Genomic DNA, 15,882 nt, shown 5'->3' on the forward strand with positions numbered 1-15,882 from the left:
CCTGTGGCGCGCCGCCTGGTTCCCGGGAAGACTCGCCAGCACCAGGGGGTGGGGAGCGGAGCTGAAGGCTGCTGGAGAGTGAGCAGCCCTCGCAGGGATGGACATGATGCTGTTGGTGCAGGGCGCTTGTTGCTCGAACCAGTGGCTGGCGGCGGTGCTCCTCAGCCTGTGCTGCCTGCTGCCCTCCTGCCTCCCGGCCGGACAGAGCGTGGACTTCCCCTGGGCCGCCGTGGACAACATGATGGTCAGGAAAGGGGACACGGCGGTGCTTAGGTAGGCGGACGGCGTGCGTTCGTACTTGTCGGGCGGGCTGTCTGTCTCTCTTTCCACCCTCTCTGCCTTCTCTGGGAACCGAGTGGTAGCGCTGGTGAGGCTCTGCCCGGAGAGACCACATCTCTAGAAATCCAGGTGTGTGTCTGGGGCAGGTGGCAGCTGGACTGGGGATGCTCAAGCACTTTGCCCGAACGCCAAGCAGCCCGGGGACGAGTGAAGTGTCAGGTTTAGAAGGAGGGGCAGGTGCCACTTTGAAACTCAATTCACGAGGTCTCCGTTTGACTGTCGTGGGGGACTCTCGGAGTGGCTGACAAGTTTATCGGGGTTGTTTCTATTTCACTCCAGCAAAAGCGACTTTTTCAAACTGCTGCTCTCTGTTCCGTTTATTTTCCCCTCACTGGGACGCTGAGGGCCAGTTGCTCGCTCTTCGGTTTTATTTCCCTTTTCTCCCGTCTCTGTTTAATCCTCCCTCTTTCTCTTTCCCCGTTTTCTCCGGCCCCTGACTGCTCCCTTTTCCCTCCAGGTCCTCTTCTCACTGGGTGTTATTTTCTCTCTGTTCCATATCCCTGTTTATTTTCTCATATTTTCTCCTCTTTTAAAAAAATCTGCACCTCGTCATTTCTGATCCTCTTATTTCATCCCCTTCCTCCTCTCTCTTCATCGTCCCCTCTCCCCATTTTTCCTCATCAGTGCCCCACTCTGTCCCGGCTTCCTCCTGATTTGTTTTGCGTTTTCTCTCCCGTCCGCCTGCTGTACCTTCCCCAGCCCTGTCACACACGGGCATGTCCACTCTCTCCCTCCACTACCAGGCTCCCACCCTGGTAATCGCGTTTTCATAAACACTTTCCCTCTCACTCCCGTACTCTCTCACACCCTCACATAGGCTGGCACTTCATGCCCTAGACCACTGTCACGTTCAGGTTCTCTGTCGCTGTTAAAGACACACTCCTCCCTGCCTGCCTCGCACTGTCACCCACACGTGTGTACAAGGCACCTCTCCTCTGCCTCTCCCGGCTCTCTCTCCCTGTTCCTTCTATTCCCTCTTCCTTCCCTGCTTCTTGTCTTAGTTTTACTTCTTTCCCTTCCTCTCTCTCCTCTGCTTCTGTTCTCTGAGCATGAACATTGGAATAGTTTGTCACTAAGAACGTCCATCCCTAGATTTCACCCTTAAGCAACAGTGCAGAGTGAGCTTCTGGAAACATTTTATCTCTCATGAAATTATAAATTGATGATCAGCTGTGCTTCCATCTAAGCAAGGCTGAGCACCCTTATTCTTCCATTTCCTATCACCCTCCCTTCTCCTGACACCCCACCTCACATCTCCCTGAAAGATTTCCTCTCTCTCCACTGGGTGGTAGTTGACTCATAAGTGTGAATTGCACAAAATCAGTGTACATGGTATGTCTAAGGTGAAAGAGAGTCGGGGATGTTTCTGCTTCAATCATGCAACATGTTTCAATGGAATGATGTGGGTGTGGTATGTGACTTGTGCCTTTTGAGACATGAGTCCATATTTGCTGGGGATTCTGTTATAATGTGCACTAACCACATGTTTTATAGCACACATTGATCTCTGTTGTGAATAGAAAATGGTACTAAATATGCACACAAGTAATAAATATTTTTGTGACAACACAGTGAAATAACTTTTTATTTTTAGTAAGATTGATGAGCTCTTTGTCACATAGAGGATGTAAAGTAACCGGTATTTACTTTTTTATTAAGTTTCTTTTACAAGTTTAAACAACAGTGGTAAGGATTAAACACAGGTCGGAGGCTGCAGATGGGGACCACAGAGCTGCAATACATGTTTGTAGCAGCACATTGCTGATTTGTAAGGAGCTTTACCCGTTTGAACCTCAAGGATTTGGTAGACAACTTCTCTTCCCATGATACATCTTAGCATTGTGTTCTCTAAGAACAATCTCATAAATACTGTGGTTAATTAGAATACCTGGACCCGCATTCTTCTTCCAGGAGATCTTGATCTCTATTTAATGTACTCACTGCTTCCAACAGGGAAGCTGCCCTCCCCGGTGGGGACAGTGTCCTTCCAGTGTGGCTCTTTTGGTGCATTCCTTGTTTACTTGGGGTGCACTGCACCTCATCCATTTAGGTGTTAGATCCTGAGTTTTTGTAGTGTCTTATTAGGGAACCCTTGACTCTGAAACTTCTTAAAAAGAACACAATCTGTCTCTTCTCAATAATGTCTCTACCCAATTGGTTTTTAGATAATTACTTTTGGCCATCGGAAATTGAAATTTGATCTCTATCACTTTTTACCGAAAGCAACTTGTGCATCGTAATTTTAATTTTCTAGGAAGTAGTCAATTGCTGAGCAAAACTAAAAATACATGTGGAAATACATTGTCCATAGGCTTAAACTAATTTAACATATTTCCTTGCAATAAATGATGTGTTCATTAAAAACTGTGTTAGATGTTGTCAGTTATTTTTTCTTGACTCTTCTGCAGCTCACATTTGCTGTGCCCAGGGCCCCATGTAGATGGAGCTTAAGGACTGAGGATAGGCTACTCGGTTGACCTATTATTCATCAAGAGTAATGTCACAGTTGTATTGCATGTTTACTTGGTATACTTAAGATCATATTTGATGGTATTCTAGTTCATATGAAGTCAAAACAAACAAAACATCTATCCTCTAAACATAGATCCCTTACCCATGGAAGTCCACGAGGGGAATGCTCAGGGGGACACTTAACTGAATTACATGATACCATTTATCAGGATTTCCACAATATATTCTATTTTTAATGGAACATATTTTCTCAAAGTGTCTGGAATAAAAAGCAAATAGTGGCATCACAGTTATCAAATAACTTTAAGTGGTAAAGGCCTTGGAGTGCAAAGCTGCCAGTCACTGACTCTGTTGCCTGTGGTTGCATTAATGAAGCAGAAGTTTAAAGGTCAAATGGTACATTTCTATCTCATAAGTGTCAGAATGTCTGTTTTTGAGAAGAGAATCAAGAAAAACAAAACTTTCCTTAAGTGGAGTTATAAAACCCATTCCGTTTTTACTAACTATCATTTTATAAATCATCTCTATTTAGCCTATAGGAAGACTTATAATGAAATTCCACTAACAGTATGAACATCACTTATTTCTTTTAGAAGGATTTTTTTTAAAGAATAAAATGATTTTAACATCCTTATCATTTTAACTTTACTGCTTAAGGTTAGCAAAGCCATATATTAAATGTCAAGATGCCCCTTGCTTGTAAGTAATGTCATTCACTGCAAATCTCTGAAAGATTCACTTGAATTATTTGGACTTTCTTGATGAAGTATTTTATGATGCATATATCCAAGGTAGTAATGTTTGATATCTCTTTAACTTAAACTGTGGATTTAACCAGATACAAGAAGGTCTAACGTACATTATAATTTGCTATATATACACATTGTTTTTGTTAATTTATTAGATATAGACTTTTCATATATTATTTTTAACAAAACTTGGTCATCTTTGTGTGGTGACATTAACTTTTTCTTCAAGCTGTGCTTTGTCGTACTTGGAAGACCTCAGTTAATGTGTCATGGAGCAGGTCACAGGAAATGCTAGAAATCACATTGGTTATGCTTCAAGACACAGAGATTCTAGAGCTGGAGGATTGGGGAAAATGCAACTCTGCTCTAAATCAATACACAACTTTCAGATGACTGTTTAAGGTTTATTTTTGCACTTAAACTTTAATGTAAATTAGTTCTTTTACTCTTACGAACAAACATTATCATGTAAACATGTCAGACACACTTAATGTTCTTTGGAAACAATGCTATGAACATCCTCATTTACATCTTCCCTGAATCTACACATTTTAAAAACACATGTCATTTTAAAACTAATATTTTCAATCTGTTTTCTTAGTCAACCCATCTGTATGAATTTCGTACATTTTTAGCTGCCTTCTTGATAGGAATTCAAAATATCCTATTTATCTGCTGTCATGTTTTAATTGAAGGAAGAAAGATTTTTTCTTTAATTGTAATATCATCTTCTTATTCTTCTTTTTTTTTTTTTTTAATTTTTTTGCAGTTTTTGGCCAGGGCTGGGTTTGAACCTGCCACCTCCGGTATATGGGGCTGGCGCCCTACTCCTTTGAGCCACAGGTGCTGCCCGTGATATCTTTACCTTAGCAAAGTTGAACACAACTTTGTCATTTTAACGCAATAGATTTGAATGGAAATTATATGACATCCTACTATGAGGCTGTAAAATGGAGGGACATTTGTGCATAGAGCACAGGTCATATTTCTACCCCATTGGAAGCTACGAAATTTTGCGAGCATCTTTATAAATCTATATGACAAATATTTATTATGTTTCAGCCTATCTGTACAATACATTTTGCCTTTTGATTACACAATTATTAATTAGTCTTGGTTTGAATGCACACTGCTGGTTACAATAAAATACATGATTTCTGTCTGAGTACAATGAAAATACTAGAAAAATACTGGGGCAAATTAATTATTCTATACTCTTAGACAATCATCAGAGATCCTCTTATTTTCTGTTGAGTTATTCCAAAACATTATTGTATCATGTATTTCAAATACACAGTTAAACTATGTGAGTATTTTCAAATTAGGACATGAAGGTACTATTTGAAAACCTACATGCTCGTTAAATAGTGTCATTGAACAAATATTAATATTTTTTAAATTTTAATGTTTTCCCTTTTTGAAGAAGGAAGGTATGATGGATTATCAAAATGAGTCAATATGATCCTGAAATAGGAATAAAATTCTACATGTTATTTTTAATGATTTTGAGAACTATTCTATTAGCATGTGTTATTTTAGGTATTAACATACAGCCTTTTATTAAAACATTTATATATTTTATTTTTATTTCATATTCATATGAGGGTACAAACTTTTAAGTTACATTATTTTCATTTCTGAGGCAAAGTTTAAGTTGTAGTCAGGCCCTTCTCAGGGATGTGCTGAATATCTCAACATTGGGTAGATTAGGTGAGATCCCACCAGTCTCTCCCCCTCCCCCTTTCTCTTTCCCTTTTATGTTTTTCTTTCATGTGAGTCTGTAGTTGTTTATATATTGGTTTCACATTAGTATTGAGTACATTGGATATTTTTTCTCTGTTCTTGTGATACTTTATTAAGAAGAATGTGTTTCAACTCGATCCAGGTAACAAAACATGTAAGGTTTCTGTCTTTTCTACAGCTGAGTAGTACTCCGTGGTATAGATATACCACAGTTTGTTAAAATGATCATGGGTTGATGGGCACTTGGGTTGATTCCACGTCTTGGTCACTGTGCCTTGAGCTGCAGTAAACATTCTAGTGCCGATGTCCTTGTAGTAACATGGTGCATTTTTCTTCTGGGTAGATCCCTAGTCATGGAAAAGCGGGATCAAATGGAAAATTCACTTTTATGGAGAAGTCCCTATTCTTCTTCCCACAGAGGTTGTATTAAATTTTAAATTCAATTTTTCTAGATAGATTTATTTTGGCCTAATCTTTGGAGATCAGAAGAATTGAAAAGCCCATGTGGTTGTATAAATCTCTGAACAAAGTGTGTTAATGAACTACTTATTTTTAATAGATTGGCTTTAAATTAAATGGCTCCATAGAATGAGTTGATTCTGTACTATTTGACTTAGGAAGAAAGTTTAAATTGTTCCCCTCATGGTGTGTGTCAGTAGGTGGCCTGATTGATCTGACACAGCCTTTGTTCTCCTGCTGTTCTGTGATGTTGGGGACAGGCAGGGGCGTTGATCCTCCAGGCTGCATTTCCTAGTGCTTCATGTCACCTGTCTTCAGGCAGCGGTTGGCCAGTAGGAAATGGTTTGGGAGAAGGGAAGACATGATGAAGTGGTAGGCCTGGGTATTTCTCCCTTCCTTAAATTGTTTCAGGCAGGGTCCAGCAGGGATCCATGTTCCATCAGGACCTTTGGTTTTAGCTTCTGCCTGATAACTCACTCTGGGGCCGCTCTTGGCTGCCTTGTCCTGTTGCTCTTCCAACCAGGAGCAGCAGTGGCTTCCTGCTGTTACTAACCACTGGGTTATCCCACACCATCAGTTTATCTTCCCAGTGATTCTGTTCCTTATCTGATAAATGTCTTGCATTAAATCCCTATTTTAAATAGCAAGAATGGTTTATGTGTTGCTTGTTGAACCCTGATCACACGTTATGAAAAGTAATAGTTTCACTGATTTTAAAAGCATTGGAGATAAAACATAGAGGTGATCTCTCCAATCACCCTCCTGCCCCCACTACCCCCCTCCTCTCCTCCCTCCTCCCCATATTCTTAGGCTATAATTAGGTTATAGCTTTCATATGAAAGCTATAAATTAGTTTCATAATAGGGTTGTGTATATTGGCTACTTTTTCTTCCATTCTTGTGATACTTTGCTAACAAGAACATTTTCCAGCTCCATCCATGTAAACATGAAGGAGGTAAAGTCTCCGTCTTTCTTTATGGCTGCATAGTATTCCATGGTGTACATATACCACAATTTATTGATCCATTAATAGATCAATGGGCACTTGGGCTTCTTCCATGATGTATTTTAATAAGCAAAGCATAGCTTATCAAATGTATCAGAAGGAACATTAAAAACCTCTAGCAATGTGAAAAAAAAAAAATTGACTGACCATTTTGGTCATGATTCTGTAACTGTTGCTCATGAGTGCTGGATGTAGTACTTGTTTAAGGAAGCATGCATATAAATTAAACCATAGCAACACTGAGAAGAACAATGAATACACTAAGGTTTTTTCATGCACAGTTTATGATGAGTATATTAAATCAAATGAATAAATATTGAATTAATATATAATTTAATAGACAACTGAAGTAAGAAAAATACAGTGGTGCTATGTATGGAAAATAAAGTTAATGAATAGATGTTAACAATATTTAATAACACTATAATTTTTTTTGACTAGGCAGAAAAGAACTAGTATCAAACCCTGCTTGTGCATGTGCGATCAGAATGCCAAGATAATTCCTACAGTGTTGCCTCCTGAATTCAATGAGAATTCAAGCTCTTTATTTTATGATTGTCGCTTAATATTTGAAGAGCTAATCAAAGTTGCTAGTTATGAAGTATCTGATGCTAACAATGCCTGTGATTCAAGTATTTGACCGTTGGAGGAATTAGTCTCTACAACCAGTGAGTCTTTTTGATTAGAAATCATATATATTGCTCCAAAGTGGCGTAAGTTAAGATATTACAGATGTCATATGATTTGCACAGAAGAGATAAGTAGAAGCTTTAAAGTAGACACCGGGTTTTGTTTTACTTTTTATTTATTTATTTTTTTAAACAGACCCTCTTAACTAAATATTAGATAATATGGTGACCTCCTCCCTAACATCTACATAACCCTTTCTGAGAGACAATCATGTAGGTGCCTGGTTCCAGCATATACAATCATCATCAAGACCCGTCACCCTTGGTACATTTCTCCATAATTGTGTAGGAAAAATGTTAATTTAATACTATTATTAACAAAATGAGCCTTTCTCAGGCATACTCTAGAAAAGATTTCTGCATTGGGCAGGAAGTTGAATTTCTTGATCTCCACTCCATCTCTCTTGAAGCTTAATGATTCATTAAAGTTTTTCATTAATCCTTTTTATGTACATGATAAATAAAATTTATTGCTCTGTTTTTCCCTAGGAGCGTCATGTAACTTTTTGCTTCTCTAAGGAAATTTTCAAATTAAGCCACATTTTGTCTTGTCACAATTTTATGTTTTGCAAATTATCCAGTAGAAACGATAACTTCTTCTACTACTAGAGAGTGAAACCTAGGATTTTTCTTCGTAGACATAATCATTATCAAATTGCATTTTAATTATTCCTCTGTATCTAATTATAGAAAAATGTGGAAGATCTTAAAGGCATTGAACAATACAAATAATTTTATGTTTTGCCAAAATTAACTTTCTGTTCTTATCTATATTTATTTTCACTGGAAAAACACCTGGTTTGTCAGTGGTGCAACTCTTGTTCCTCTGTGTCTGAGGTGGTATCACAGAACTTCATATATACAATATTAGGCCAATGTCCATTAAATGTTTAATTATCAAATCAAGGGAAGGATAAAGAAATAAATACATTTGTTTCTCGGTTTAATTTTTTCATATTTTAATAACTAATATATTTAAATTATGTTGAATCTTCATGCTAACAGTCATTATCAAATGTGTTGATCAATAGTTTCTGCCTTCAGTAATTCCTACAGAACCCTGGAAATATTCAGCATCTTTAATTTTCAGGACAAAATCTGCTAGTGAGTGTTAAAGAAAATGTAATAGTTACTGGAAATATTTTTAAAATGAAATACATTGAAATATATGGAATTGTACACAGTAATGGTAAATATCTTGGTTAAACTTCTATTTTGTGTGTGTTTGCATGTGTATGCTACCTAGAGATTTCAGATGTATCTCTTACTGTGCTATTAGCAGAAAAAAATTGAAATGCAATAGTCTAGTTCTAAAATTTTGAGATGTAGTTATAATTTTAAGAAGATGCAAAGTTTTAAATTATACAGAAAGGCTTTTGCTCTTCATAATTGTAATCAACAGATAGATATCAGGAATAGTTCAAAATGTCTATTGTGACTTCTTAACGTTTTTTCTTTCTGTTTTAACTCATGGAAGCTCCTTTTTCTTTCTCTTAAGGCTTCAATTAAATGAAATCAATAAAGATACAGAGGTAGAGAGAATTGACTATTGCTATGTATGAATAACCCTCAATTAGGAAGAGTAGCCACACTCCTCAAACCAGAGCAGAACTTTCCTATCAGTCCAACCGTCTCCCTGAGGTAGGTCAACAGTACTTTATAAACCACAGGGTATTGATAGTAGAAGATAGAATTTTAATGTGGTCATGTGGCTCTGATTTATAATGTTGAGGAGGTTATCTATTAGCATAGTGGTTTCTAAGCCATATCAAGTTTTGAATCCTGAGAGAGGACCTTTGATGCTCAGAGCATCCAGCTGGCATAGGAATTGGTCTCTTAATCACTTTCTCTAAGAAAAGGGGACTAGAGGAAGGGAGGGATTTGGCAGTGTTGCCAGCATTAAATGTTGCTCTTTTGAACAAAAGCCAATACATTGTACTTTCCAAATAGCTGGTAATTTGCTCAATTTAAGAAAGATGTTTATAACCCTTTTTAGTCCAGAACTAAGTTGCGCTTTACTGAATTTTTCTAAGCCATTTAGACACAGGTTCATAGCCACAGCCTTGCTAATTGAATGCTTTTGTTTCTTTTTTTCTTTTTCCTTTGAGTTCATCTGTTTGTTTGTTTCAAACTGTGGCTGTTTCCATAAAGCATTTAAGGGTTGGGGCAACTTAAAGGCCTTATGAAATATGTGTGCTGTTGATATCAGAAACATTTTAAGGGTTGGGGCAACTTAAAATATGAAATATGTGTCCTTATGTAATATATGTGCTGTTGATATCAGAAACATTTTTCCTCTCATCTATCTAAGTTAAATTTAGAGACATTGAATGAATTTAAGAGATTTTGTGACTATGAAGGCTGTAACTAGAAGGCATTGTTGGTATATTATCTCCAACCATGTTTCATCATAATGTATAGTAATATTAAATTAATAAATCAAAGGGCTCATAAAGTTTCCTAATAATAATAATATATATTCTTTTATTTGAGAGAAAGTCTCACTGTGTCTCCCTGGGTAGAGCGCTGTGGGATCACAGTTCACAGTAACCTCAAAACTCTTGGGCTCAAGCGATCCTCTTGCCTCCACCTCCTAGGTAGCTGGGACCATAAGTGCCCACCACAACTCCTGGCCACCCTTTTTGTTGCAGTTGTCATTGTTGTTTAGCTGGCCCGAGCCGGCTCTAACCTGCCAGCCTCGGGGTATGTGGCTGGCACCCTAGTCACTGAGCTATGGGTGCCAGCCAGTTTCCTAATATTATAAATAGAATATGAATTTATACGGGAACATATGAAGAGACATACTGTTTGATTTATAAGTAACTTCTTTTCAAATTAATATCTTGAGTAATTTATCAGTTGAATAGAAAATGACATCTCTACTGCTTAATATACTGCCTGGAGCCTTAGTAGTATCAGAAACTCAAACCTTGAGTGAAGGAACAGAAAGAGAGACAGAGAAAAGGGAGGAGGAAGACGGAGGGAGGAAATGACGTCGTGCTCTATGAGTGACTTCCATTCCAATTAAAAACTTTAGATCACTTGTGATGACATAAAATTAAGCCCAGAAATTTCATTACATAAAATGACAATAGGAAAACATATATTTCATTTCATATCATACATTAAATCATTGAAATAATTCTCAGCTTTACGATCCCAGCGTTAACGGGGACTCTGGTGTACCACTGAAGTTCCAATGTCAGTTTTGACTCAGGCATTTGCCTTCTTTTCTAGTTGCTAGATTTACTTAGCAACTTTATTTAGCAAATTGATTACTTATTTGCCTCCTCCCTTTCTAGTCTAGATTTATTTTCAAATGTAGACAGTAGCTCTATACCTTGGTCTGCAATGGGATCTGGGCCTGTGATCATAGAAAATGTTCACAAAAGGAAATTGTGTATACGGTGAATCCTCACTTAGCACCATCAGCAGATTTTGGGAAACTGTAAACTTTAGAAATATCATGTATGTTGAGGACAAGGTTTCCCTCATCAGCATTAGAAGGAACTGACACAGAACAAAACAATGTCACTCCTGCACCTGTTGCACAGTGTTGCACTTGAAGTTGCCGTTTTCAAAAATGGAACCGCAGTACTGAGGGAGGTTGTGGTATCAACTTTTGACAAATTGGCCACTTCTTTTAATTGAGCTTGTATAAGAATGATCGTTTTGCTTGTATATCATTAACATGAAACAATGCTATGAAGACTTACTTCATATTGATCATTTTTTTTGCTTCATATCTATTATTTTTGCTTCTGTATAAAGTCTGTTGTCTATTGTAATTGCTTAGTTTTGATGAATTGGACATATTCTGAGGTGCCCAGAAGGAAAGTGGTTTCCTGCTTCTCTACTCGCCGGTTGTGTGACTTGGCACAGAAGCCTCACCTGACCTCTCCAACTCATCTACTGGGACTAAATGTGTGGCCGTGTGCGAGATGCTCGTGATACGCAGCACGGTGCCGGATTGGTCTCGGCTCATCATTTTACGTGGCTTTCCTTCTCCTAATCCCAATCTAATATTTATTTGCACTTGACTCCAAATCTGGAAGAACAAACACACTAAAAACTGTCTTACCAACTAGGGTGTAGACCTGGTGCACTCAAAGCAGTGGAACCACACATTGTCTGATCAGCACACTGAAGGGGTGTGACTGACTTACCATCAGGAAGAGCACCGTGATCGAGTGATCTCATTAAACATTGAGGACCTAAAGGGGAAGTGAGAAGAGACAGAAGAGAAGAAATAAGAAGGATGAGTACTGTGCTGGCAGGGCACGAGTCGGGAGAGGAAGATTGACATTTGTGACAGTTGGTTAGAATAGAAAGTGGATTACCTGGTGACAACATTGGTATGGCTGATCAGAGGGCTAGAATTAAAAAACAAAAAATTGTCAACTCTGGACTCTGAGTCGAATAGCCAGTAATTATCCATAATTGTCTACGGGGCCTCAGCGCTTCTTATGCTGAGGACAGTGCAGTTCAAAAGCAGAATGCATGGATGAGACTTCCTCATGCTTTGCCATTTTGACTATAGATAATATAATTAATAGAAGCTCAGAAATTATGTCTTAATACTTGCTCTAAACTGGCATACTTTCAAAATGCAGAAATGTTTTATGCTCAAAATCACGGAGCCGTGAACACCATGCTTCAGATTTGCCTCGGACTCCCAGAGTGTCTGGTCTGCATGACAGGCACAGCAGTAGGCAATGAGCTTTGCTTTCCCTGGGTTCTAGCCCAGCATGCTGCAAGAGTCAGGGAGCTTGCCCCGGGTGTAACAGGTGGGAAGTGACGGAGCTGGAATTCAAATCCAAGTCCTTTATTCCAATCCCAGTACCTTTTTCATTATTGTTTACTACTGAGAAAGATGAAAGCAATTGATCAATTTATTGCATATTCAGTTATTAATCATTTATTGGGCCCCAACTGCATTTTAGCTACTGTTACATCCACAGTGAGAAACAATAATCAGACGTTATGCATGTATTTGATGGAAAATGTGAAATTGTTTAAATGACACTAAGTACTAACAGATATATTAAGTGTATATGTCACATACATTGACGTTGAATGGTCACAAGCATTTGCTGGAATTCATAAAACTTTTGTAAGTCATCTGAAAAAAATCTCTTATTCAAAAATGATTTCATCCCTAATGATTACAAACTGTTGTTGATAAGATTGGAGAAAAATAAATAGCTATTAAACATCATTTAAGTATTATATATTGCTTGCTTTGATAAACTTCCAAACTACCTCTAATTTTTCTACTTTACAACTGTGGAAACCACCTCATATGGGATGAGTAATTTTCTGAATTTTAGTACTGCTAGTAAATGCAGGATCAGGATTCGATCCTAGGTCTGTGTGTCTCTAAATCCCACGCTCATTCTTTTTAAAGCCAGAATATTTCCTGGAGCTTTTTGTGTACGACAGTCCTTAACAGAGATGAGAAGCAGTAGTCTTGCTGCGGTGCTCCAAGCCCCGGGTTTAATCATTTGAACCCTAATTCTGGTGTAACTCTGAAGCTGAAACACCTTGACTTACTCCTTGGAAAGGTTTGGGTAGCACGCAGTGCTGAGCCCTATTACCTCCCAAGATAGAAAGGTCAAAAAATTCTGAGACCTACAAACATGCTTTCACTCCAGTTTCCTTAAACACGTCAGTAACAGGCTACAGAGTCTGAGGTTTAATTGCTGTCAATAAGTAAAATCAAACATAGCAGACGCGTTGCCTTGTTCTGCTGGCTGGGAGAAAGTGCGCGTGCATGGAGATGTGTATTAATAGTTTACAGCCTAATCGAGTGAAAAGTTCTTTTTATCTGATCATAAGTAATTTAACAATCCTTTAAAATGTGCTTACATGTCCATATTCTACAGACTTTATGTGTGTACCATAGAGGAGAGTAAATTTCCTGATGGCTACTTCTTTGCATGGCCAGAGCTTTTCCCACGTAAAGGCCTATTTTTCCTCATTCAATAATGTCTTTAAACTTTCTAGCCAAATTGGAGCTTCTCCTTTAGATTCCTGCAACCTTCCATTTTATAAAATTTATTCTATTTTACAGTACAGTCTTTTATCATACTATAATATGTCAATTACATAATACAAGTCAGTTGTAATCTCTTTGACTGCCAGAAAATATAACAGATGCGGTCAACAGATACAATTTATGCATGTTATATTATTGTAAATTCTTAACAGAGCCTTGCATTGTGATATTTGTATAGAATATGTTTATTAAAGTTTAGGATCCTTGAATTGATTTTTGGATTATACTTTCTTTGGGGAATTCCATTCATCATTTTTCCCCTTGTATAGTTTTTCCATAGGCAACCTGTTCTTTCGGGCATTTATTTATTCACCCCATTTCAGCATCTGTGCTTTTGAGTGCCTGTAATATGCTGGGCACTTTGTGTGGATTTGACGTCCAGTAACAATAAGTGATAAGTTCTCTTCTTTTGAAGACTGAGGAGCACCTCGTGCATCTTATTTGTACCTCTTGAACTTATTCTGTCTTCATCTGAGGTGGTTTTCCTTTGTACTGTCCTCTCTTTAATATGTTTACACTTGCATTTTCCCTAATTTTATTGTCAGTCTTTGACATATGCCAGAAATCCATGCACAGTTTACTTCCTTCCTAGTAATTGATCTGTGTGCATCACAATCTTCCTGTTGTCCTCACGTGTTCCTTCTCCTGCCCGACACTTCTCAGTATATTTGCATTTTCTTTTTTCTTACTGGAAATGATAATGCGTGTAAGGAGCACTTCATAATTACCAGCTGATGCTCTGTTTGGCCAAGAAATCAAACAGCATTTGTAATTCTTCTGTAAACATTTCTGATTGAAATAACACCTCCCTGTTTTGTCACTTCATTTTTTAACTGTCCTGACCCTTCCACACTCAGCGGAATGAGGGGAAATCACCAAATTATAAGTTCTTATTAATGTTCTTCACTCACATGAAAAACTCAAATCACCTTTCTCTTGTATAAGACTATAGAGATATTTCAAATTCCTCACAAAACCCTTCAACACACTCACCTTTTTCTTCCAGCTGCGTATGTGTGTGTATTTAACAGCGAGCCCATAGAAGATAGTGGAATATTTTATTGGATCATTGAAAATATTGAATCAGGAAACTGATTAAGATTAGTCCCTTTGCTATGATATTAAATAATGATGGTACCTGATGTATAGGTTAAGAGAATTAAATGAGATAAGGTTTGTGAACTCCTTAACACCATGCTTGGTACAAAATAAATAGTTAATAAATTTTTGCCATTGTGATTTTTATAAATATTAATGATAAATAATCATAGATATTAGAGAGGATTAGCTGACAGCAACCAAAGCCGAGATTCACCAGTGCTATGATTCCTCCTCTACCCTCTATCCTGCTTTAGGGACTTAACTCGTGATTCTTTATTGCAGATTGGGTCTTTTGCTGTTATATCCTTTTGTGTCGGGCTTTCTTCTCATTGAGTGATTTTCCAAAAATGGTTTCCATGACTTCCCTTAATACTAACTGTATGAACTCAGCACAATGCTGTTTTCCCACAGATATATGTGATGTAGCCATTGACACATTATAATTCACACATACATACACATTTGTGAAATTATTTATGTTGTGAATTGGAAAAGTAAATTATCTTGCATTAAATATTGGACTTAATAAAACATGTTTGATAGATATGAGTTTATTCTTTCTATTTTAGTTATGAAACACCTCTTGTGTACCATACGCCTGATGAAGAGAGAATTGTTACTTTAATTGCCTTGGTATCCTGTGGGCCTTGAATAGGCTTAGTGCATAGAAAAATATTTGTAGAAATGAGTAAATCAATCTCCAAAAAGCTCTTCTCACAATAGAGTTCTTCGCGTGTTTAGTTTGAAAATGAATCTACTTATACACATACACACACATTGATATGGTATGTTATAGTAGTTATAGTTTGTTAGTAAGTAACACAGATCCCGTTTGGAATATATGTTAAGGTGAATATGTGCGTAGGTATCCACATTTCCATTTCTTTGTGTCCATTTTAGTATTTTTCCAAACTAACTCACCAAAAGTTTTGTGAGGCTGGAGGCATATTTTTACCGTAACTATCAGCAACACTCCCAGAATATGTTGATATCTGTAACATATGGTGATATAATAACATGGATAGGAAATCTCACCAAAGATGATCTCAGGAGTTAAGCAATTTTTAAAAATATAATGCTTCCTAAATTTAAGATTCTTTTTGCATTTTATTAAATAAAATCGCTTGTATATACCATGTATGATGTAGTATTTTATTTTTGAATACAGGATTATGAAATAGGACATCCAAGTGGGGAGGAAAAATAACCCTCAGAACCAGAAAATTCTGTAGAAATTGTGTCGTGATGATGATGTTAATGTTTATG

At 37.5% G+C, this 15,882-nt stretch overlaps 1 protein-coding gene across 1 annotated transcript in view; it reads left to right on the forward strand.

The window, feature by feature from the left end:
• The window catches only part of NEGR1 (neuronal growth regulator 1), an 811,656-nt gene continuing 795,774 nt past the window's right edge, over positions 1-15,882 (forward strand). Inside the window, exon 1 of the mRNA XM_003784223.3 lies at positions 1-273. Within this exon, the coding sequence (XP_003784271.1) occupies positions 98-273 (176 nt within the window). The 5' untranslated portion in view covers positions 1-97. The remainder of the gene's footprint in view (positions 274-15,882) is intronic.

The sequence above is a fragment of the Otolemur garnettii genome, unplaced genomic scaffold, assembly GCF_000181295.1.
Source record: "Otolemur garnettii isolate 467f Iridium unplaced genomic scaffold, OtoGar3 scaffold00010, whole genome shotgun sequence".
Lineage (NCBI taxonomy): Eukaryota > Metazoa > Chordata > Mammalia > Primates > Galagidae > Otolemur > Otolemur garnettii.